General features: G+C 33.5%; 1 protein-coding gene across 1 annotated transcript in view; it reads left to right on the top strand.

Moving 5' to 3' along the window:
- The window catches only part of LOC149804702 (dynein axonemal heavy chain 6-like), a 393,112-nt gene that overhangs the window by 99,361 nt on the left and 267,322 nt on the right, over window positions 1-26,429 (top strand). The window contains exons 26-31 of the mRNA XM_089933221.1: window positions 1,836-1,994; window positions 4,348-4,469; window positions 9,328-9,499; window positions 10,494-10,598; window positions 23,431-23,549; window positions 25,244-25,318. Coding sequence (XP_089789347.1) covers window positions 1,836-1,994; window positions 4,348-4,469; window positions 9,328-9,499; window positions 10,494-10,598; window positions 23,431-23,549; window positions 25,244-25,318 — 752 coding nt within the window. The remainder of the gene's footprint in view (window positions 1-1,835; window positions 1,995-4,347; window positions 4,470-9,327; window positions 9,500-10,493; window positions 10,599-23,430; window positions 23,550-25,243; window positions 25,319-26,429) is intronic.

The following is a 26,429-nucleotide window of genomic DNA, read 5'->3' as shown; positions in this document are numbered from 1 at the left end:
GGTAGGCTTGCTCCAATGATACATGGATGTGAAATTTGATAGGCACATTAGGTAGGCTTGCTCCAGTGATACATGGATATGAAATTTGGTAGCTACATTTGGTAGGCTTGTTCCAGTGATACATGGATATGAAATTTGATAGGTATATTAGGTAGGCTTGCTACAATGATACATGGATATGAAATTTGATAGGTATATTACATGTTGCATGAAAAACAGTTCCCTTCAAGTGTAGTAAATTATTCAAATTTTAGTTTAAAAACCTCAATTTGCAGATAAAAGAAAATGTTCATTTTAAATTAATGGTACAGTTTTATCTTTCCTTGGCTTAAGTTTACAAGTACATGGTCAGAAAGTTGATCATTTGTAAGCTTAGTGTTATATATATTTGATTTAATTTATATTTGATTGAATTAAATTGTTTGTTTGTTTGTTTAAAAAAATATTTTATTCCATTACATGCTTTTGTTGTAACTTTATTTATTGGATTTGACATTTTCCAGAAATTCAGTTCAGCTTGACCTGACTGTTTTTTCGTAAACACTAATTAAAGTTTATAATATAAACTTTGTATCTAATGCTAACCTAATTCCTGACCTTGATTCAGAAATCAGTGAGTTGAAGTAAACAACTTTAACAAAAATTTTTTAAATTCTTTCCCAGTGTAAAAATCATTGGTTTTAGTCAAGGCCATACTGGAAGTACGTGATGTTAGGCATGTAAAAGCTTTTATGTGGTTCTAGAAACATGATCATGTGACCCTCATACGGGAATCTGTTTTGTGTCTTAAATTAGTGTATAACCTTTTTCTATAGAGAATTTAGTGAGTTAGGCTATAAACCATTGAGTGACTTGGTGGGACATCATTGTACATGTCTATGCATGATGTCCCAGTGCTAGACGTCACTATAAACTGCCACACTGCAGACATCATAGCGATATGACTGAAAAATTGTTAAAGCTATGTTAAAAATCCAAATCACACACACATATAAACATTGACACTTAAATGCATTTTGTTGTGACCAGTTTGAGTTGAAATTCTATTTTATGGAATTATTAATTCTTTTCCCTGAAAATATTTAGGTGCTCATACAGTATTCTTGGACAAAGACATTTATTGAAATTTTATTTGGAATTCAAAACTGGAATATTATTTTCTGTGGTTTAACAAGGAACTGTTGACACATCAGGACAACACTGACTATTGCATATGTTGTCATCCTCCATCTTGGATTTTTTATCAGGACTCCAACTCAGATTCATTGGGACATTTTATTTCTAGGACTTCTGTTTTTTTAATTTTTGGATTTGATTCGTAAAACCATAAGTTCTTTTTCTCATTTTTACCTTGTTTTTCTAGAGAGAAAAATTATTTGTTAAATTTTACAAAGCTGTCTTCACTTTTTTCTTGTTGCTATTTAAAAGAACCTAAAGCATAACATTAGTTTAAGCTTGACTTACTGCTCCTTATTGTCAACATATTTTATCGCCATATGTTATAGCAGGCCATTATGTTAAGTGGATTATTAGAAAATGATTCTAGAGTTGGTCAGTAACCTCCATTTCAGCTTGTAGAGAGAAATATTTATTAAAGCACATGCACCATGCTATATATTTACATATTATGATGAGTTTTACATTCTTATTCAGAACTTATTTTGTTTATTCATAGGAATACTTTAAGTTCTGGTTTCAGGTGAAAACTGAGGTTTATGAATAAAAATACTGATTAAATTGCTATATTTTGCAGACCTATGGAAATATTACTCATGAATAAATACAGCAAGTTAAAATTGGATAATTGACTGTTTAGCTTTTGTGTATTCTTTCAGATTATTGACATCTGGCAGAACACGGACTTTCGCCTTGTGGCTCATTCAGGGCGAGACACTTACATTATTGCTAGTGCTGATGATATCATGGCTCAACTAGAAGAAAGTCAGGTCACCATTGGCACAATCCTTGGCTCACGTTATGTTGCACCAATCAAGGTGAGATTGTATATTCTGATCCAGTGGAGCTTATGAATGTAATTATCAGTTTAAACAATCAGAAATTTTACAGTGCACTTGATTCTTAATTCAGGACCCAGAACCTACTTACCAAGGGAGTTTTAGTATCTCTATTTTGGTAGCTACCCCATTTATTAAATTTGTTGTTCTTTTTATTGCATTGGTTAAGAAATGAAGGAAAGGTATCACAGTCTATAGTCTGTTTAATTTGGTGCAGATGTAGTCCTTTAATTTGATGCTGATGAAGTCATTTAATTTGACGCAGATGTAGTCCTTTAATTTGACAGAGATGTAGTCCTTTAATTTGATGCTGATGTAGTCCTTTAATTTGATGCAGATTTACTCCTTTAATTTGATGCATATATAGTCCTTTAATACGATGCAGACATAGTTCTTTAATTTTATTGCAGATATAATATAGACCTTTAATTTGATGCAGACATAGTCCTTTAATTTGATGCTGATGTAGTCCTTTAATTTGATGCAGATGTAGTCCTTTAATTTGATGCAGATGTAGTTATTTAATTTGATTCAGATGTAGTCCTTTAATTTGATTCTGATGTAGTCCTTTGATACTGATGTAGTCCTTTAATTTGATGCAGATTTACTCCTTTAATTTGATGCATATATAGTTCTTCAATTTGATGCAGATATAATATAGACCTTTCATTTGATGCAGATGTAGTCCTTTAATTTGATGCAGATGTAGTCCTTTAATTTGATTCAGATGTAGTCCTTTAATTTGATACAGACATAGTCCTTTAATTTGATGCAGATGTAGTCATTTAATTGTATGCATATGTAGTCATTTAATTTGATTCAGATGTAGTCCTTTAAATTGATGCAGATGTAGTCCTTTAATTTGATTCAGTCCTTTAATTTGATACTGATGTAGTCCTTTAATTTGATGCATATGTAGTCATTTAATTTGATGCAGATATAATATAGACCTTTCATTTGATGCAGATGTAGTCCTTTAATTTGATGCAGATGTAGTCCTTTAATTTGATGCAGATGTAGTCCTTTAATTTGATGCATATGTAGTCATTTAATTTGATGCAGATGTAGTCATTTAATTGTATGCATATATAGTCCTTTCATTTGATGCAGATGTAGTCCTTTAAATTGATGCAGATGTAGTCCTTTAATTTGATTCAGTCCTTTAATTTGATACTGATGTAGTCCTTTAATTTGACGCAGATTTAGTCCTTTAATTTGATGCAGATGTAGTCCTTTAATTTGATTCAGATGTAGTCATTTAATTTGATACAGATGTAGTCCTTTAATTTGATACTGATGTAGTCCTTTAATTTGATGCAGATGTAGTCCTTTAATTTGATGCATATGTAGTCATTTAATTTGATGCAGATGTAGTCCTTTAATTGTATGCATATATAGTCCTTTTATTTGATGCAGACATAGTCCTTTCATTTTATGCAGATGTAGTCCTTTCATTTTATGCAGATGTAGTCCTTTAATTTAATGCAGATGTAGTCCTTTAATTTAATGCAGATGTAGTCCTTTAATTTGATGCAGATGTAGTCATTTAATTTGATGCAGATGTAGTCATTTAATTTGATTCAGATGTAGTCCTTTAATTGTATGCATATATAGTCCTTTTATTTGATGCAGACATAGTCCTTTCATTTGATGCAGATGTAGTCCTTTAATTTGATGCAGATGTAGTCCTTTAATTTGATACAGATGTAGTCCTTTAATTTGATTCAGATGTAGTCCTTTAATTTGATTCAGATGTAGTCCTTTAAGTTGATACAGATGTAGTCCTTTAATTTGATGCAGATGTAGTCCTTTAATTTGATTCAGATGTAGTCCTTTAATTTGATACAGATGTAGTCCTTTAATTTGATGCAGATGTAGTCATTTAATTGTATGCAGATGTAGTCATTTAATTGTATGCAGATGTAGTCCTTTAATTTCATGCTGATGTAGTCCTTTAATTTGATACTGATGTAGTCCTTTAATTTGACGCAGATTTAGTCCTTTAATTTGATGCATATATAGTCCTTTAATATGATGCAGACATAGTTCTTTAATTTGATGCAGATATAATATAGACCTTTAATTTGATGCAGACATAGTCCTTTAATTTGATGCATATATTGTCCTTTCATTTGATGCAGACATAGGCCTTTAATTTGATGCTGATGTAGGCCTTTAATTTGATGCTGATGTAGTCCTTTAATTTGATGCCGATGTAGTTCTTTAATGTGATGAAAATGTAGACCTTTAACTTTATATCTGTTATCAAATTGAGTATTTACCAAATATTGTTAATTTTCTCAATATGTAATTTTTTTGTATATCCATCTAGGCCCAGGTGATGGACTGGGATAGGAAATTACAAGGGTTCTCCATCACATTGGAAGAATGGTTGACTTGTCAGCGCAATTGGCTTTACCTGGAGCAGATCTTCAGTGCTCCAGACATCCAGAGGTAAGATGTGTCACTAGTATTAGTTATTCCCTCACTGTTATGAAACTTGCTGTAATGAATTTTACCGAAGTGTTAGTTATTCCCTCACTGTTATGAAAGTTGCTGTAATGAATTTTACCGAAGTGTTAGTTATTCCCTCACTGTTATGAAACTTGCTGTAATGAATTTTACCAAAGTGTTAGTTATTCCCTCACTGTTATGAAACTTGCTGTAATGAATTTTACCGAAGTGTTAGTTATTCCCTCACTGTTATGAAACTTGCTGTAATGAATTTTACCGAAGTATTAGTTATTCCCTCACTGTTATGATATCTGCTAAGTTTCAACACTGTCCATAAAAGGTTGAGAAATTAGTTGAGCAAAAAGAATTTGGGTTTGCACATTCATTTGTGATGAACAAGAAGTCTAATGCTATGTGACTTTGCCATATTAATGGCAGTGGGATGAAGAAAAATAGAAGACAAAATAGTTCATGAAATGTATGTTTCCTGTATGTTTAGATTCTTACACTCCTTCATCAAATACATTACCTGATTGCATTGATGTTAGGAAATAAACACCACATCCTTCTGAAGCCAACCAGCCTGGAGAGACCCAAAATATAGTCTTTCCTGACAACGTAGATAGCATCTATGTTAAGAAACTCTTCCAGTTACTATGATAATTAGCTCCCCTTGCCATGAATAGATGGTCTCCTGGATGTATTTCGGGTAATCCTTTACTGCTGTACAATCATTATTACATTGCAAAGCCTTACAATAGCCATCAGAATTTATAATTAATTTTCATCCAGTCCAAATGTTAAGTTGTTATAGTACTGATAATTTAGGATACTTAGAGGTTAGATAACCTTATTTTTGATTTTTCATTGATAATTATGTATATTTTTCAACATTTGTGGATTTTGTTTAAAATTCTTGTATTCACCTATGTCATTATTTATACTTGCTGATTCGTATATTTTGCTTGTGGACACTCCTTTGATTTACACTTGTGCTATAATTCCATGTGTTGTTATTGTCTTTTCCCATAATATTTTCATTGTCATTGTTTCTTCAAACCTATAAAGGAAACCAAATTCATGAAGTGTAGAAAGCTTAAGGCCTTTGAGGGCAGTCAATGGATATGCTCATCGTCTTCAGGATACAGTGCTTGTTCAGCATGGTCAGAGGGAATGTGGGCCACTGTTTTGCAGAATAAAATGGGGGGGGGGGCAGGCAAAGGCCAAAACTATGTACAGTGATACTGTGAGCCTTCACCATAAAACTGCAATCTATAACCAGCACTGTGGTGGATTCCACAATGTCCCCTCTCCCATCCAACTTTCTTTGAACCTTACCTTCAGTGATTGTCACATCCGGCAGTGGAAGAATTGTATGCATTGGATTTGTCCATGCTACACCCACCCAGTTACTGCTTGAGTGTCAGATGAGTCATTTTGTCCAGGATATGTTGAGGCAGCTGTTGGCTTCAGGAGAGTTGGTATGTCATTTTCATCATGTATCTTCATCAGGGATTTGGAGATGGTGGCGATTTTCCTCCCACATTTTGCCAGCCTAGTGGGCATAAGTCCCCACTGAATCTTGCCTAAATATGACCACTGAACCATGCCTAAATATGACCACTGAACCATGCCTAAATATGACCACTGAATCATGCCTAAATATGACCACTGAACCATGCCTAAATATGACCACTGAACCAAACCTAAATATGACCACTGAACCAAACCTAAATATGACCACTGAATAATGCCTAAAATCTGAATTTGAGGCATATGACTTTGCAGTATTTAATATTGACTTTGCAGGTTCATGTTACTAGTTGTCTTTGCGGACTGCAGCTGTCCTGGTTGCTGACGAGTTAGTCCAATAGGCTGGCCATTCATAACATGCTGCTACCAGAGATTGGTTGTATCAATGAGCTCTGCTGCAAACTAGCTGACTGTCCTGTTGTATATATGACATGTTATGAAGACTCACACAAATATTCTGCCAATATTACATCACTGTCTAGATATCCATCCAGTTGAACAGACATGCCTAAATTCAGAATGGATAGAACAGTGTCCGGAAGACTTTTCATCAAAGGGAAGGTTTGCAATCAGTCTTTATCAGACTGATGCATACTTTCATATCTTTTTATCTATCTGGCTTTGTGCAAGATCCTATAATTAATTTTTCAAGGATACCATTTTCATGCACCTCTAATCAGATTTAACAATGCTCCATGGGTGTTTACCAAAACAAACTGACTGCACCATCACCCTGTTCAGGTAAGTCGTTTCAGCAGTAACTGCAGCACACCTTGACATCATTCAGAAACATGGCAAGTTCAATTCTTTTGCAAGACACAAAAAGCCTCCTTTCTGTTTCTCCCAAATGGGATTTCTTGTAAACTGGAAGAAGTCAGATGTTACTACCACCTTACACTTCATCCATCATGGTATGGAAATTTTGACTTACCTGAACATTGTTCCTCTCTCTCCCATTTGCATTGCAAAAATCCTTTAGCTTGTTGGAGCTTATTTTCTATTGGAAGTGGGTTTCTGCAGCTCATTGGGTTTACTCAATGCAGCTGCAGATCTGCTCCATCTTGGTTGCTTCTTCTTGCACCCACTGTGCCTGGCCCTCTAGTTCAGTGATACTTCATTTCCAGCCTCTTGGATCAATGAGTTTTGATCTTGACCCAAATAAAGAAATTGTTGCCTCATTGGAAAAATAGAGAAGGGCTTTTGGTAGGAATTCCTCTGGAGATTAGAGTCTATAATGGACACAATTTCATACTGTTGGAGAGCCCACCTGTTATCTCATTTCACAATGGACTGCTGCATTTGAGGACTAGAGGAGAGGGCCTTTCAAATCAGTTTTCTGGAAATGAATGCCATAAGCAGTGCCTTTTATAATGTTTTGGAAAGGTAATCCCTGTAATATATGCCAACTCAGTGGTGGTGACCTGCTTAAATAGATTACCAAATAACTGAACCTATACATCCTGGTCTTGGATTTTCTGCACTGGTGCTTCTAGCTAAATATTTCTATCCAGATCTTAAGCATTTTTGATGGGTGCAATGTCTGACTCCAGGTTGAGAATGGGCCAGACTTTTCGTACCAAGTGGTCCCTTTACCTGTCAGTCTTTAATCAGATTTGTGCACTTTGGGGCAGTCAATCACAGCAATGAAACCACAAACTTCCCAATATCATCTCCAGTTCTAAATGCAGAAACTTGGGTAGTGGAATCACTGTCATTTAGGCCACTATCTTACAGAAAAACATGTTTTTTTATATGCATAGCACTGGCACTCAGAAAGTGATTTGCATGCCTTTTTGGTAGATCATCCAAACTATCTTTAGTTTTGATCAAATGGGTGTATTTCTAATAATATAACTGTAGAGAAAACAGGTTACAGTCTGAGAGCAATCAGATGGTGATCCTTTGCTTTCTGTCCTCATTTGACATGTTGAGGTAGGCAGCTCTGCAAGACCTTGTCCATGCATTCAGGCACTGCTGGAAAATCATGGAGAACAATTGTGTGGCCTGATATCTTTTTTGTTATAACCTATCAATCCATGGCATCTTATTTTATATGGGTGATATGCCTAGTGTACTCTAATGTTTCATGAAACCAGATATTCCTCATGAAAATTTCAGCACACGAGATTCAAGCAATCTTAGTGAGGCTTGCATTTGATCCAGTACATCATTGAAGATATTGGCTGGCAGGCACAGTCAACCTTCTCATGCTTCTATCTTGGAGATCTTGGATTGCAGAGAATCTGTTGGGTCTGGTCACTCCACCTGATTCGATGTTCACATCATCCTCAGGGGCATGAGTTATTTAGCTTTGCTGGATTCAGCCACAAGTTTTCTTCATAAGTTAACATCATTTGCTTCTCACCACCTTTGTGTGATATTCACATGTCACACAACCATTTGGTTGGCCTTTCTGTAATGGGAGGGGTTTATCCTTCATATAGGGATTCCAACCATTAAAGAGTTCCCATTGTAGACATTGAATTCTCATGCATTTTCTCCTCCTATTGCCTATTAACCCAATATTATTTTTGATCTGGTAATGTAATCGACTGAGAATGATATGTTTTCACTATAAATCCCACCCCTGCAAATGCTATACTCTCACTGATGTTTCAGTCAAGCTTAAACTTAATATCATCCAGTATACAGGATACAACCTAATGATGGTAAGGGGAGGTGATGATAATATATGTAAGAGTTTTTTCCCATGGATGCTATTTACATTGTCTGTATGATATACAGATGGCAAAGAATTTATGTATTTATGGGAGGGCTGAATTAGAGAGGTCTTTGTATTTATTTCCAATGTTAATATGCTCATGTATGCATTCTCTGAAAACACAATTCACTGTAAAAACTCCTTTCCCACAAGTAGGAAGGTCAAATGTGATTCTGATGATCAGTTTATCTGACAAGCACCTTTATGTTTTTAGGCATAACCTTTCAGTAATTTGTCAGATTCTAAAATAGAGGATTGACATATATTTGAGTATTAATTTACTGTACAATTTATTAATTGTATCTAACAATGAATCACTTATACTAGACTTAGTTTCTTGTATAGTAGTCAACCAGTTCCAATGCTGCCAAGACCTGTCTGGGTCTGTTACTGTGTTGTGTCTGGGCAAGACACTTTATTCTGACTGCCTTAGCACTAAATGATCTTGACTCTAACCATGTGCCAATGAATGCTAATCAGTCCTTTATCAATTTCATATCACATTAGTACCAAAGTAGCATATAATATTGCCATGTTATTACAATATCTAATAAAGAGACTATCTACATGTGTAGTGCAATTTTTGCTCAATATATTTTTCAGACAAATGCCCGCTGACTTCAAGATGTTTATGCAGGTGGACAGGACATGGAAGGACATCATGAGGCGAGTGGAGGACCGTCCTAATGCTCTCAAGGCTGCCCTGACTTCTGGCACACTGGATACGTTGAGGAGCAACAACGAGATTCTGGAGAAGATTCAGAAAGGTCTAGAGGTAATAGGATCATACCTTTGCTGAACAAGCTATTAAGCTCATAAAAAGATTCCTCAGGTAGTAACCCCAGTTTTAAAGCTATCTAAGTAAGATAGTTACCCAAAAACATATGTCATACAGCTGTTCTTGATTAGCAACTAACCCAACAACAAAGATACCTCTATCATGTAGTCCTTTATTGAATCAGAATGTTTATACCCATGATGACACTGTTATGGGATGTGGTGTTATCATTGTTAGCCCGTCTGTCTGTTTGTCTATCACCCATAAGCATTATTGAGTTGTCAGGCACAATGTTGGAGGAATTTGTGTCACATTAACATATTTTTAATTACATAAAGATCCATAAAACCCCAAAATTCTACATGAGACAATTTTTTATTGTTGATCAAATGTTAATTAGGCATAGTTGTCAGTTTTATGCCAGTGGTGGCATCAATAGTTAAGGTTAAAGTTGCTGAACAATATTTTGATAGTGAGCATGACATGCAGATCATAGCCATCTTTTTGAGCTTATTACAGCCCTGTTCCATACTCTTTTTAATACAGCCCTTTTATATTCTGTGTTTAATACAGCCCTATTTCTTACCTTATTCAATAGACCCTCATTTCATACCCTATTCAATAGATCCCTATTTCATACCCTATTCAATAGATCCCTATTTCATACCCTATTCAATAGATCCCTATTTCATACTCTATTCAATACAGCCCTATTTCATTCAGTATTCAATACAGCCCTATTTCATACTCTATTCAATACAGCACTATCTCATACCCTGTTTGGCAGTTGTCTTTGGCAAAGATTCATCCATACATAACCAAAAAATATAACATTGTCATTATTTCAGTACAGTTTATTTATTTATTTTCTTATGGTGAAGAACTTTTTGCCAAGTATTTACAGTGTTATAGTTTATAAAAATTTATTAGAAATACTTTCTCATTAACATTAACTATTTCTAATACATTATTGCCATCAATTGTCTATCAGGACTACTTGGAGAAGAAGAGACTGGTTTTTCCACGATTTTACTTTCTCAGTAATGATGAGCTGCTGGAGATTCTTGCTCAGTCCAAGGATCCAAATGCTGTCCAGGTCAGTACTAGATTTATTTCGTGGATGTGGATATTTTGTCTGTTCTGCAACTAAAATGGATTAATGACTCCTGACAATTGTTAGCAGACTATTGATCTTTCCAAAGTGCCTTTCTCTTTAGCAAGTGTTATTTTTATTAAAAAAATCTGCTTTAAGCTATTGACCTAGAAACTTATTTATATATGATACGTGCCATGTTACATGCTTGAAACAAGGGAACAAAATGCTTTTAACAAAATATTTATTTTAACTGCCATCTTTGAATGGAAAACTTCAGGTACCTTTGGGGTATATCAGGTACTTTACAAAAGCCTCTTGTCCATGGGACAAGTAATTTTAAATTAAAAGTTGAATCCTGATTAATAGAATCTTCCTGCTGAGCAGGGAAATCTGACCCAAGGGTTATATTGTCAGGTACTCTGTTTGGTATAAACGTAAGTCCCTGAGGATTTCCCTATCCAAACATGTGGAAAAGATTCTTATTTTTAGCCTACAACATTTAGCAAGGATGAAAATTGATACTGTATGCATGTCATGATATCAGTTGCATCAAGTGAATATTGTTATATGTAGTGTTGCAGCTTATCTACCTTTAATGCAAGATTGATTGATAGAGCTGAGGGAAAAAAACCTGGATAACTCATTATGCTTGGCAAGAACAGTAAAGTTACTTTTGGGTGTCTCTGCAAGCAACAGTGTGACATCCATAGTAACCAAAGGAAAACCTAGTTTTAACTTCCCTAGAATGGCAATGTCACATATGATAAGATTTGGTGGGAATGTCTGTCAGGGCATGCTATATGAACATTTTATTTTGGATGGTTCCCCCTAGCAGTGGTGTGGCTTCATTAGCAACCAGGTGGGAAAAAGTTTTATGAATTCTCTAGAAAGGTTGAGCCAATTTTGATCAAACTTGTTGGGAGTGTTTCTTCATACATGGCTCCCCTGCTATGGTGTGACTTCCATAGCAAGCATAGGAAACCTATTTACGGCCTTGTTAGAACCGTCAAATCAATTTTGCTCAAACTTGGCATGAAAATTTCTAGGACACGTTATGTCAAAGTTGTGTGTGGGATGTCTCCCATAGTTTCACTGTGGAAAGCAGGTGGAATTCTCCATAAATGATAGCCATTACTCATCAGGTGTGGCTATTGTTACTCATTCATATATATATATATATATATATATATATATATATATATATATATATATATATATATATATATATATATATATATATATATATATATATATATATATATATATATATATATATATATATATATATATATATATATATATATATATATATATATCATTCATATATATATATATATATATATATATATATATATATATATATATATATATATATGTATATATATATGTATATATATATATATATGTATATATATATATATATATATATATATATATATATATATATATATATATATATATATATATATATATATATATGAATCTATCTTTAATGAATGAATGTATCTTAAACTGAGATTCTCTGCAAAACTGCCTGACCATATTAGACAAAATGCTATAGCTAGTGTCATAACATGAATACATTTCACATTCATACATCAGATGATAACACCATCTAATCCAGATGAAGTTAATCAAAGATGAAACACATTTAAAGAGCATTTAAATAATACCAATTCCTGTCTAATAGCTGCAAATTATGTTTACATGGGTGTTTTTCAACCTAAGGCAATCGCCTAATTACTACATTTGCCTTTTAGACCAATATATGTCATGTTAGCATTAGTAGGCCCACTTAGGTCTCTTTTTTATGCAACTGCTATGTCTAACACAAACAGCCCAAAGCATTTGCTTCTGTATTTAATGCTTCCCACAGAATTAAGTTAAATATAAATTAGTATTACCTTTGCATGTGGAGTGTTACTTTATAATAATGGGAAGAAAAAAATTGTGATTTGAGCTCATGTCCCATAGCAATTAGAACACAGCTTGGCCTTTCCCATGTTACATCAACAGTGAGAGGATAGGATGAGAAATTTATGGGAATGACTTACTCTATACAGTGGTTTGATGTGATGACAAAGTATATTCAACTAATGTAATTAACTTCTGCCAAGTTTCATTGCAATTCTTGCCAGATTTTTTTCTCATCTCTGTCTCTCTCTGGGTGGAGTGTGTAAGGCACTCATCTTTACAGATCAGAAATATCTTACCTGAGTTTAAGACTAGGCTGTATCATCATGGGTATGTGAGAAAGCTTGCCAGTAGCTTTCTTTTGGTTGGTGGTTGCTTTTGGGTGTCTTGAAAGGTTCTTCCTTGACCAAATATACTAGTCACCATGTATAGCCTGTTATGTGCTGAAAAATGGCATTTAAACCCACAGAATCAAACCAAACCATTGTCACCAGTAAAGTGGCAAAAGTCTTTAAAAACTCATAAGAGTATAACAGCAGATCCATGTGCATAGGTTTACCTGATGTCAGTGTCTGCCATATTTCAGGACAAATCATTATATGTTGTAGGATTAGTTGCAAGTCTGCCATGTTTCAGGACAAATCATTATATGTTGTAGGACTAGTTGCAAGTCTGCCACGTTTCAGGACATATCATTATATATGTTGTAGGACTAGTTGCAAGTCTGTCACAATTCAAGACAAATCATTATATATTGTAGGACTAGTTGCAAGTCTGCCACATTTCAAGACAAATCATTATATGTTGTAGGACTAGTTGCAAGTCTGCCAGATTTCAGGACATATCATTATATGTTGCAGGACTATAATTATCATATAGAATATATAGGTAACACCAACAAGGGGCATAACTCTTTAAAAATCAGTGCATAGCGAAAGAGTGATATTATGTACATTTTGTCTTCATATTGTTGACTTCATGTCAGTAATATATGTGCTAATTGTGTGTCATATATATATATATATATATATATATATATATATATATATATATATATATATATATATATATATATATATATATATATATATATATATAGTATGTATGCTTTATCAGTGATATAACACAAGATGTATATATTTTTCATTAAAAGGAAACAAAGCTTGCTGAGTTTCCTTTCAATTAACAATTTATATGAGTGGTATATCATTGATACAGCATACATTCTATTTATTTATTTATGTCACATACAGATACACATATTTGCCCTTTAAATGGAGTTAAGATATGCTCCAAGCAACTGTGTATTGACTGAGTGAATGAACTCACATCCCCGTGATTGTGTCTGCTGCAAAATGTAGTTCTGTAACTTCTCTTGCTGTTCACAATCACATTTGCATATTGATAAGTTGATTGTTTTCTTTTTGAGTTTCTATTTTTATTTACATTGATTTAATTAATATAAGACACACTTATGATGTAAACATGAAAGATTGGTTTTTTTTAAGACTGTAGAGCACTACAAACATGTTAGCTTTTTGTACACACTGAACGCTTAGGTATTCATGTACTAGCATATGGAAATTAGCATGGAATAGAAACTAAGTGAAATGATGAACCAACATGAGGTAATTAAAATATTGTAATATATTGGCAGTTGATCTAAGTCATTATCCTGCTTTAATTAACATTACTACCAAACTACCAGCCACGATTAAATTCTCTCTCTCTCTCTCTCTTTCTCCCCCTCTCTCCCTCCTTTGGACGGTTTGACTTAACTTTATCATTAGTCATTGTTGTAGGACACAAGCAAAAATCACCAACACTCGTATTTTGATTTATTTTTGCATGTATCTTGCTGTGATGGTCCAAATTGAGAGAGTGGGGGGAGGTGCCATTTGTACATTTTCATATTTAATTAATAATAATCGATTTTTAGAACATTATAAGAGGTTTAAGAAACAACAATAATAAAGCAATAAATATGTTACTGTATGTGTGTCTTGTGACCGAAAAATGTAACATATAGTGTTGACCAGCTATTGCAACTATGTATCATTGATATTATGAACACTGTAGATAGATCCCAAGGAAAGTGTAAACATACCATTAAATATTCTTATAGATCACTTAGTGCAAGTTCAGTTTTTAGTTTTTATCTAGCCCAAATTGTTTTTCTCTCTCACTCCATATTTCTGCATATATGGTGCCCCTTGTGATTGATAGGGGAGAGGGGAATTGATACAAGAAAGGATTGCAATGAAATTGTGTACCATGTTAAATTTATTTAGAAAATTGGGACTATTAATATTTTTTTCATTATTTTCATACGTTATTAATGATTGATGAGTGGAAATTCATAATTGATCTGTAGGTCTGCAGTTGAAAGAATATATATATATATATATATATATATATATATATATATATATATTCATATTATTGTGCCATGGGCAGATCACAATTTGATATACCAGTAGTATTGGTATATCAGTTTGCTTTATTCCAACACTTTAACAGCTATGGTATTTTTAATGTATGTGGTATAAATATATATATATTCTAAAGTCCGGAAAAAGATATCATAGCATGAGAATGAGAACAGAATGACATGTGCATAAATACCCTAATTTATAGTGTCAGCCATGTTTGGAACTACTTTTGGAAGCAGTTCCTCAGAAACTCCGTGGGATTAGTTGCAAACTCAGAAATTTACATATATATATTTGGTCTACTTTCACCTCCAAAAAGGGGAATAACTCTGGACAATGCATCAGAGCATGACAAAGAATGAGATGTACATATTGATCTCATATCATTAATGTCTGCCAAATTTCAGAGCAATTAATTAAAAGCTATAATAATTTTTGCCAATTTTCAGGGCAATTTCATTAATAGCTGGGGAACTAGTTGCACACACAGGAACCATAATGTATAGTATGCAAATTTAATACCAAAAAGAGTTGTTTCTTTCTCAAAAGATGACATGGTCTCTTTTTGCCCATTATTATACCAAAGAGTATAAATTTGTGAACCCCACCAGAGAGGACAATTTTGTGCACTCCACTGTTGCAATGAAAATATGAAAACTGGAATAAATGATGCCAAGTTTTTTTGTATGTAAAATATTACTATATGTAGGTCACATCCTAAATAGGACAGCACTCTCCTAAACCAGGCAATGCAGACCATTGGTATAGTAGAAAGATATAACTAATATTTTAGGTGATAAAAATAACATATACTTTTTTGTTTTTGATATTTAATATTAACAACTATGTAACTATTTTAGAAGCTTGTGTTTTAGTCACTGTTGCATGTGTTCAACCAAGCCACTATTTCATGAGCCTTACTTGCATATTACATCATTTTCAAGTTTACTCTATAGGGGTATAATTATAGCCTGGTTGCTAGAAAACATAAAAGAAAATGATTACTTTGTCTGGGTTTCTAGCCTGATTACTAGAAAATGATTATCTTAGGGGGTATAATTCTAGCTTGATTGATAGAAAACATGAAGCAGATGATTACTTTAAAATGGTTTATATATAGCCTGATTGCTACAAAATGTAAAGCAAATGATTACTTTAGGGGTGTTTATAGCCTGATTGCTACAAAATGTAAAGCAAATGATTACTTTAGGAGTGTTTATAGCCTGATTGCTACAAAATGTAAAGCAAATGATTACTTTAGGAGTGTTTATAGCCTGATTGCTACAAAATGTAAAGCAAATGATTACTTTAGGAGTGTTTATAGCCTGATTGCTACAAAATGTAAAGCAAATGATTACTTTAGGGGTGTTTATAGCCTGATTGCTACAAAATGTAAAGCAAATGATTACTTTAGGAGTGTTTATAGCCTGATTGCTACAAAATGTAAAGCAAATGATTACTTTAGGAGTGTTTATAGCCTGATTGCTACAAAATGTAAAGCAAATGATTACTTTAGGGGTGTTTATAGCCTGATTGCTACAAAATGTAAAGCAAATGATTACTTTAGGAGTGTTTATAGCCTGATTGCTACAAAATGTAAAGCAAATGATTACTTTAGGAGTGTTTATAGCCTGATTGCTACAAAATGTAAAGCAAATGATTACTTTAGGAGTGTTTATAGCCTGATTGCTACAAAATGTAAAGCAAATGATTACTTTAGGAGTGTTTATAGCCTGATTGCTACAAAATGTAAAGCCAATGATTACTTTAGGGGTGTTTATAGCCTGATTGCTACAAAATGTAAAGCAAATGATTACTTTAGGAGTGTTTATAGCCTGATTGCAACAAAATGTAAAGCAAATGATTACTTTAGGGGTGTTTATAGCCTGATTGCTACAAAATGTAAAGCAAATGATTACTTTAGGAGTGCTTATAGCCTGATTGCTACAAAATGTAAAGCAAACGATTACTTTAGGGGTGTTTATAGCCTGATTGCTAGAAAACATAAAACAATTGATTACTGTTAGGAGCATAATTATAGCCTGATTGCTACAAAATGTAAAGCACATTATTATTTTATAGTGATTTATACCCTAGCAAATGATTACTCTATTAGGATTTGTAGCCTGATTACAAGAAAATGTAAAGCACATGATTAGTTTATTGGTGTATAATTACAGTCTGATTGCTAAAAACAAAGCAGATGATTACTTTAAAGGGGTTTCTAGCCTGATTACTAGAACATGTAAAGCAGATGATTACTTTAAGGGGCTTTCTAGCCTGATTACTAGAAAATGTAAAGTAAATGATTACTTTAAGGGGGTTTCTAGCCTGATTACTAGAAAATGTAAAGCAAATGATTACTTTAAGGGGGTTTCTAGCCTGATTGCTAAAAATGTCAAGCAGATGATTACTTTAAGGGGTTTCTTGCCTCATTACTAGAAATATCAAGCAGATGATTACTTTAAGTAGTTTCTAGCCTGATTACTAGAACATGTAAAGTAAATGATTACTTTAAGGGGGTTTCTAGCCTGATTACTAAAAATGTCAAGCAAATGATTACTTTAAGGGGGTTTCTAGCCTGATTACTAGAAATGTAAAGCAAATGATTACTTTAAGGGGTTTCTAGCCTGATTACTAGAAATGTAAAGCAAATGATTACTTTAAGGGGGTTTCTAGCCTGATTGCTAGAAATGTCAAGCAGATGATTAAGTAGTTTCTAGCCTGATTACTAGAACATGTAAAGTAAATGATTACTTTAAGGGGGTTTCTAGCCTGATTACTAGAACATGTAAAGTAAATGATTACTTTAAGGGGGTTTCTAGCCTGATTACTAGAATGTGTAAAGTAAATGATTACTTTAAGGGGTTTCTAGCCTGATTGCTAGAAAATGTCAAGCAGATGATTACTTTAAGGGGGTTTGTAGCCTGATTACTAGAAATGTAAACAAGTTATTGCATATAATCAAGCTACTGCCCTGTTTCAAGTTGTATTATATATATTAATGCCCATTTTGTGTTGCAGTTTAATATAATGTATGACAGAATCTTGTGACTGCATCTAGTCATGAAGTGTTTTATGGATTGCTGTGAAATTTGATACATGTTATTGTCATCTAATGAAAATGTGCATATTGACCCTTGCACTGTGTTTACAAGATGTTTTGTTATTTTATTTTACTTGGTGCTGGATTTAGCATATGACAGAACATAGTGAATGCAGCTAGTTTCACTTTTCAGTGGATCACCATGAAACTAATGAATAAGCACTTACCAACCCTTTGAATGTGCTTCTTTGAGTTTTGTTAGAGTGATTGCTTTTCCTTGCTTGGTACTAAATTTTATGTCTGATACAATATAATGAATGCATCTAGTCTTACAGTTTTCAGTTAAGTGCCATACAACTTTTTATATGCTAGGGTCAATGGACAAATCAACAAATCTTTTCACAAATAATTGTTGTCCTGTAACTGAATGCAGTGTAAGAGAATCTTGGGAATCCATTTTTTATGACAGTTTTTATGGATTTAATGTGAAACTGGTGCATATCATGGTCATCATTTAAAGATGCACATGTCAATAAATCTTTGTGTTACCTCAATTTTTATCAGAGTTATTGGCCTTTTTTCCCTACAGCTGGATGCTGTGTATAAAAGATTTTAGTGGCTGCAACCACTATTGTAGTTTTTAATAGACTGTGGTATAACTTAACCTACATTCTGGTTATTATCAGAAAATATGCATGGTGACCAGTCATTATACTTATTCTATTTTCACAAGAGTTATGTCCTTTGTTTGTCTATGGACTCATCTCCAACATGGGGTAGGGTTACGATATGAGAGAGGAGAGGGTATATTTATGATCACCAATCCTCTGGTTCAGTTTTGACTTTAGTGTTCTATTGTCATTATGTGAGATGTTAATATACAGTGTTCTATTATCATTATGTGAGATGTTAATATACAGTGTTCTATTATCATTACATGAGATGTTAATATAGTGTTCTACTATCATTATGTGAGATGTTAATATACAGTGTTCTATTATCATTATGTGAGATGATAATATACAGTGTTCTATTATCATTATGTGAGATGTTAATATACAGTGTTCTATTATCATTACATGAGAAGTTAATACACAGAAATATGTGTAGTACTTACTGCCTGTGTTCAATCTATAGATTTATGTGTTACTATTGCAGTTTAGGTGTTATCTTCGAAATATGTACAAAACTATAGTTTTATTTCAGGAGGGTATAAACCTGGCAATTATGGTAAGAGAATAATATATATGTAGACAGACAACTACATCTAAGGTCACTGAAGTTCACCTGTGCAAAAATATAATATTTTCTCCATTCTCATATTCTTTTCTTTTGCATAATGCATGGAACATTTTCAGCACAAAAAGTTGCAGCATTGATCATACAAAAGTGCTGATGAAAACAGTAAACCAACTAATTTGGAGTCAAACCAAACCATTTCAAACCAAACCAATTTGGACTCAAACCAGACAAATTTGGAATCAAACCAGATCAGTTTGCATTATATCTCACAAGCATAATAGTTTTAATTTATTCATCTCAGATATCCCTTTGCTAAAAATAAATTTTAGTTCAACATGCCCTTTTTCACACAGTGGACCCAGGCTTGAAGAATTTATCATTCTCAACATTCTTCTCTTGTAGGTACATTGGCCAGCAAAGTAGGGTGATAAAATACTCATGAGACGATACAGAAAATCAAAGAGCCAATCAGATCTTTTGTAGCAAAACTAATTCTCTTTCTTAGTGAGGAAAGAAAATAGTTTCCTTTATATACACAAAGATTGCAGCATTAGCTGACCCAGCTTTGCTAGCCAAAGTCCGATATGTTAAAACTATCTACATCATGGTTGATCGATCTAATATTTCACTGCTTTGGGTCTGTGAATTTAATTTGATAAAGTAGTCACTGCTCCTCAATAAAAATTACTCTTGCATATATATTCTCACTGTGAAAAACATCATGACCAGTCGGCTGCCTCCTCCATTTTTGGCAGATGCACCTCAGTTACATGCTATTCTCTTGGTTAGTTGACATTACGTGCCAAGGGAGGCAACTCATGAAATCCAATGGATGTCGCTAGCACTAAGCACTGAAATATCAGATCAGTCCAAAAATGTGTAGATAATTAACATATTGGAACCTTGGCTAGTGAAGATGTAGTTGACTAAAGTACTGTTGAAAGAACAAGCTCAATTGGCTACTCTTTTCCTGATCAAATTGCTGTTCCAGTTTAAAGGGCAGATTTGAATTTCTGAATGATAGTATCAGATTTATTCAAATTATTTAACTTGTTTCATGAATTATTCATGATCCTAATTAAGGTGATAAATGTTTATTGGTTATGGGTATCCAAGGATGGTTTTGTTGAATTATATTAATAACAGCATAGAGAAGTTAACTACATTTTAGGCAAATTTTATTCAGCTTTGCATTATGAACCTGGCCATCTTAAAGACTCATTGTTGTGTTTCAACCAATGCTTTGATTATGTCTAAAGAGGCCATTACCTTTATCATTCGCTTTCCACTTGAGATATTTTATACAATTAACAATCGTGCACATAATATCAGAAGTAGTGGAAATAGAAATATTCTTATAGGTATGCATAGTGCAAGAATTAGGGGCCTTATTAGGTATGCATAGTGCAAGAATTAGGGGCCTTATTAGGTATGCATAGTGCAAGAATTAGGGGCAGAATGCTTACTCCAGTAATACTTTTTATTAGTTAGATTGCTTTCTTATACAATATTGCATTTAGAAAAAAATATTTTCTTCAAAAAATGCATGCAGCTGTATTATTCTGTAGAAGTATGCAGATATAATATTGCATACAATTTTGAGTCCATAATCCAGCATCATGAACAAATATTTTTCATTTCATTTGATAACTTCAGTAAGTATGAAAAATACTATCTTTAAACAAACTGAAAACATTTTATTGTCGAAGTCTTTTAAAGAAGTAGGTATATTGTATTGCATCCATCTGTTTATTACACTTTCCCACTTTCCCTTCCACTCTATGATTTTAAAGTCATTCAAGATCGAGGAACAAAACTTGGTAATTTTATACATAATTATTAGAGGGCTTTTTTTCATACCTCATTTAGGATCTGTTTTCAAGGTCAAGGTCACAGCTCTATTGTATGCTTGGATCACATTTTTGTTTTCGCGCTATATTTTTCAAGCCTTTTGAGTCATGGTAAGAAGGTTATTTATTCATTCATCATCACAAGATGCTGTATTTTATACCATATTGAGGGTACTACCTTCAAAGTCAAGGTCATAATGTAATACTTTTTTGTTTTTTCATAACACTTTCCCTTCTGCTCTGCGATTTTATATCTGTTTGAGGTTAAGGGAATAAATTTGGTATGATTGTACAGCATTATTAGGAGATTATCACGAACCACATGGCAGTGTATGCCTATCTTCAGGGTCAAGGTCACTGCTCAATATTTTACATTTTCATAATTTTCTCCATTTGCTCTATAATTTTGAAGCTATTTTAAATAACAGTATGATATTTGGTATGCTTGTACATCATTATCATCACCAGAAGGTGTTTTACATAACACTTTGGATGTGCTTTCTTAAGGTCAAGGTCAAGGTTCAATAGTTTGTTTCCCATCAGGTCTAAAACTTTAAAGCTGTTTGAGATTAAGAGATGAAACTTGATATACTTATACATTATGATCACTGAAAGGTGTCTCACATTTGGTGTACTATCTTGAAGGTCAACTCAAAGTGTTGTGTTGTAAAATTTCAATCTCCCTTTCCCATCTACTCTGTAACTTTAAATCTGTTTGAGATATTGGATGAAACCTGGTATACTTATTTATAAAACTAAAAGGTATTTCATGTACCACAGTGTGGTTGCTTTCTTCAAGGTCAAGGTTTTGTTTCAGTATTTTAAGTTTTCTCTGTTACTTCAAATCTTTAACTTTATATCCTGTTGAGATTAGGAGATGAAGACCTCGCCATATTAGGCGGGACATGAAAATCCCCAAAATTTTACTGGTTTGAATTTCTTTTATTTTTTATATTCAGTTAGAACCCGCTTTTTCTAGATTGAACAGTTATTTTAATTCAGATTTCACTTTTTTATTTCTGTTATTTTTACATTAAAAGAAAATTTCATCAGGATTAGTTTGTTAGGTATTGTGGGCTTGAACAAAATGTTATCTAAAAATTTTTGTTCAAATTGATGAAGCATGTACATGATATACTCACTCGTAAGATGAACCCAGCTGCAGACAGTATAGACCCAAATCTGTCACTGCATATTGCACTGGCAGATCTCGGTCTATGTTCTACTGATTATTCCTAACTAATTGCATAAATGTGTTGGCAGATCTGGGTCTGTGCAGTTTCCATTTGGACTTATATGCATGTATATATGAGGAAGCAATTGATATTCAGCTGTTTCATTCATGACATGTGCAAATGAATTTTGGTTAATTGGTTTAAAGTGGAATATTTAGATTAATGCGTTGATACTGTAAAGTGCATGTAAAACTTAATTCACATGGCAATTTGAATTTTCTAACAATTGAACTTAATGTAAAAAGTAATAACTTGGCTGCATATATATATATATATATATACACACACACACATATATACACACACACACATATATATATAGTAGTGTTTTTATTATTAGACTGTACATTTATAGATTTTATTGGCACAATATTATATTTGTCCAGTCTGTAGGTGGAGTGTCTGTTTTGTGATTATATATGCCCTAAAGTCCTAAAGCTACTGTTCTAATTTAATAAATAATTCAAAGCAGATATTTATGAGTATTGAAAGTGCTGGAATTTGTAGTCATCTTACCAGTCTAAAATTGAAAGTGCTGGAATTTGTAGTCATCTTACCAGTCTAAAATTGAAAGTGCTAGAATTTGTAGTCAACTTGCTGGTCTAAAATTGAAAGTGCTAGAATTTATAGTCATCTTACCAGTTGTAGATTGAAAGTGCTGGAATTTGTAGTCAACTGACCAGTCTATGATTGAAAGTGCTAGAATTTATAGTCATCTTACCAGTCGTAGATTGAAAGTGCTAGAATTTGTAGCCAACTTACCAGTCTATGGTTGTAAGTGCTAAAATTTGTAGCCAACTTACCAGTCTATGATTGTAAGTGCTAAAAATTTTAGCCAACTTACCAGTCTATGATTGTAAGTGCTAAAACTTTTAGCCAACTTACCAGTCTATGATTGTAAGTGCTAAAAATTTAGCCAACTTACCAGTCTATGATTGTAAGTGCTAAAATTTGTAGTCATCTTACCAGTCTTAGATTGAAAGTATCTGAATGTGTAGTTATCTTACCAGTCTAAGATTTGGAGTATTGAAAGCACTAGAATTTGTAGTCATCATACCAATTTAAGATTTTTCCAGAAAGATTTGTGTTTTTTCATTAATATTATTTTTTCAGCAACATTTGGGTAAATGTTTTGGAAATATCAAAGCCTTAGAGATCCGAAACCTACCCAGGCAGCCTGCCACAGTCAGAAGTATGATGTCAGCAGAAGGCGAGGTTATCCAAATGCCAAGGTAAATATTTGTTTGGACATCAAAGAGCCTGTTAAAAACCACTTGTCCACAAGCACTTCAAATCTTCAGTCTAGGATAGCTCTAATATCCTAATGTGATAAAAACAAAATTGCTTTTTACCAGGTTTAGATTTTACTAAACTATTGATAGTCAGCAATGTCCTTCCTGCCATAAGTTTGCTGTTAACACCTGGACATTAAATTGCTATATCAAATAGTTTAGCTTAGATGACTTTCTTATCTTTAATGCATCAAAAAATAAACTGAGGGTAAAATACACTCTTGAAGGCTATTCCACAAATTAAGTGAATAGTTGAAAGGTACTTTTTTCAGTATGCAAATCATTCATCAAACTTTAATTAGAATACACTTTCTTCTAAATACATGTGAAGAAAAATGCAATTAGATGGCAAACCATTCACATAAATTTAATAAATGTGCTTCCATTTCCTCAGCATTATATAATCAATAATTCATTAAAATGCAGTGAAAACCAAGAAACTAAACCTGAATAAATGTGCCTTCCAACAGTCAACCACCCCCTTTTTTCAGAAGTGGCTCTCAAAGAGGAGGCATATCAAAATGTGCCTTCCAACAGTCAACCACCCCTTTTTTTCAGAAGTGGCTCTCAAAGAGGAGGCATATCAAAATGTGCCTTCCAACAGTCAACCACCCCTTTTTTTCAGAAGTGGCTCTCAAAGAGGAGGCATATCAAAATGTGCCTTCCAACAGTTAACCACCCCTTTTTTTCAGAAGTGGCTCTCAAAGAGGAGGCATATCAAAATGAACATATTTTCTTGGATAATATTAGAGTTTTCCAGAGTGAAGTTCTTTTTTTTTAAAACAAAACTATTACAATCCATATATGGTCATAAGAAAGTAGACATGGGTAGCAAATGTATTCTGTCAAAATTAGGGAGTTTATATCAGTCAAGATACATTGGTGAGTTTCTGACATCGGGTTTTCAGCTTAATGCTTTATTTTCCTTCTTGTTGTTTCTCATTAACTCATTAACCGCTGGAGATTTTTGTCATCTTTGCCTGAAATGGGAAATGGAAACGCATTTTGGGGGCTGCTTTTGAATGCATCCAAATACATCTGCTTCCAAGAGATTTTCATTCAGCCAGATGCCTAGTTGTGTTATAACATCATTTTTCCTTTGGCTATTTTGCTTGTGCATGTGCAGAAGGGTAAAGGTTGGAGGGTTTATTTGCTTATTGGACCCATCATTTTCATGTCTTTGCCATTTTTTATTCCAAATCTCTGACTTATCCTACTTTCTGCAAAGGTTGACCTGTCTGTGTGCAGTTCAGACTGGACTGCCTTAGATCTCAGGCCAAAATGTCTAAAATCCAGACACAAAATCAAAATTATAGAATCTTTTCAGTAGTGAATAAATTAACAGTGAAGGTTAGTTTTGAACATAGAAATCTGTTATGTAGTTAATATAGTTAATAAATTACCAGATATTCAGCAAATATGTTCCTTCAATTCCGCAGATCTGGAATGAGTATATAGAGTTGCCTTGTCTGCCATCCATCAATCCATCCTCCCATCCTTCTATCCATGGGTAAAGTTAGGTTTTGAATTTAGGTAACTGTGGATATACATTTGTGTTCCTGGAACACATTTCTAGTTGATTTTTCAAGTCATATTACAAAGAATATAAATATATCAACCAATTTTTATTGTAGGAATGTTCGAGCAAAGGCAGCTGTTGAAGAATGGTTAACTGGTGTGGAGTCTGGCATGTTTGAGACTGTCAAAAAGTAAGGTTTCACCCAAATTTTCAGTTTGTCATTACATTTGATTTTTTAAAACATAATGTTACTGCATTTGAAGTATTATTTACACATTTTATTTGTATGATTTTGATGATGATATGTTTAATTTTTCCACCAGCAACTCAATTGAAACACTAGTAATACTAGTAAAATTCTGTTTAGAAAAGCTTAGCTTGCTGTACCATGGTATCCATAGGAACCAAAATGCTGAACCTATAGCAGCTGCTTCTTCAGAATGGCTGAATTAAGTTTGATCAATCTTGATAAATTTTTCTTAAGACATCTTCTTTCAAGCTTTCATCTGAGGCACCTTCCTTAATGATGGTGTTGCTTCCTTAGGAATCAAATGGAAAATATTTTGGAATTATTCTCTTTAATGAGGGAGCCATTTAGATTAAACTTGGTAACAATGTTCATTTGGAAATGTTCAGCCAAAATTTTGTCCAGGATGGCTTCCCTTGCAACATGGTGGAGAACCTATTTTGATTTCTAAAGAATGGCTGAACCAATTTCAATCAAACATGGTAAGAATGTATCTTAGGACATGCTTTAGCAAATTTATATGCAGATTCTCTCAATTTGCATTGATGTGGCTTCCCTTGTAACCAATTAGACAACATTTCAACTTCTTCAGAACAATAGAACCAATTTTTATTAAACTTGATAGGAATCTTTCATTGGACATTCTTTGCCCAAATTAGGTCTAGGTGACTCCCTTACCAACTAGTTGAAAATTTATTTTCAACTTCTCTAGAGCAGATGAGTTGAATCTGAGCTTTTCCTGTGAGTCAGACAAGTTGATTTGTAATGAAACTTGTTCTGCCAAACTTTTGTCTTGGGTGTCTCTCCTAGCAGTGATGTAACTTACATAGCAGCCATGTGGGAAACCTATTTCTCAACCTGTCTCAAACAGCAGAGTCAATTTCAATCAGACTTGGTAGGAATGTTTGTTAGAACATGCTCAGTCAAATGGACATCTAAGTTTGTCCTATTTTAGAAACGATATGCAAGTCTAGAAATATTACAAAGGTCAGTGATTTATGTGCTAATATTGTGATATTGCAGCTTGTTAGTTTCCTATTCTCTTCAATTCTTC

This window comes from Sinohyriopsis cumingii, chromosome 2, assembly GCF_028554795.1.
Source record: "Sinohyriopsis cumingii isolate HCF-2022 chromosome 2, ASM2855479v2, whole genome shotgun sequence".
NCBI lineage: Eukaryota > Metazoa > Mollusca > Bivalvia > Unionida > Unionidae > Sinohyriopsis > Sinohyriopsis cumingii.
The sequence above is the reverse complement of the archived record's forward strand: the minus strand, read 5'-3'. Positions and strand labels throughout refer to the sequence as shown.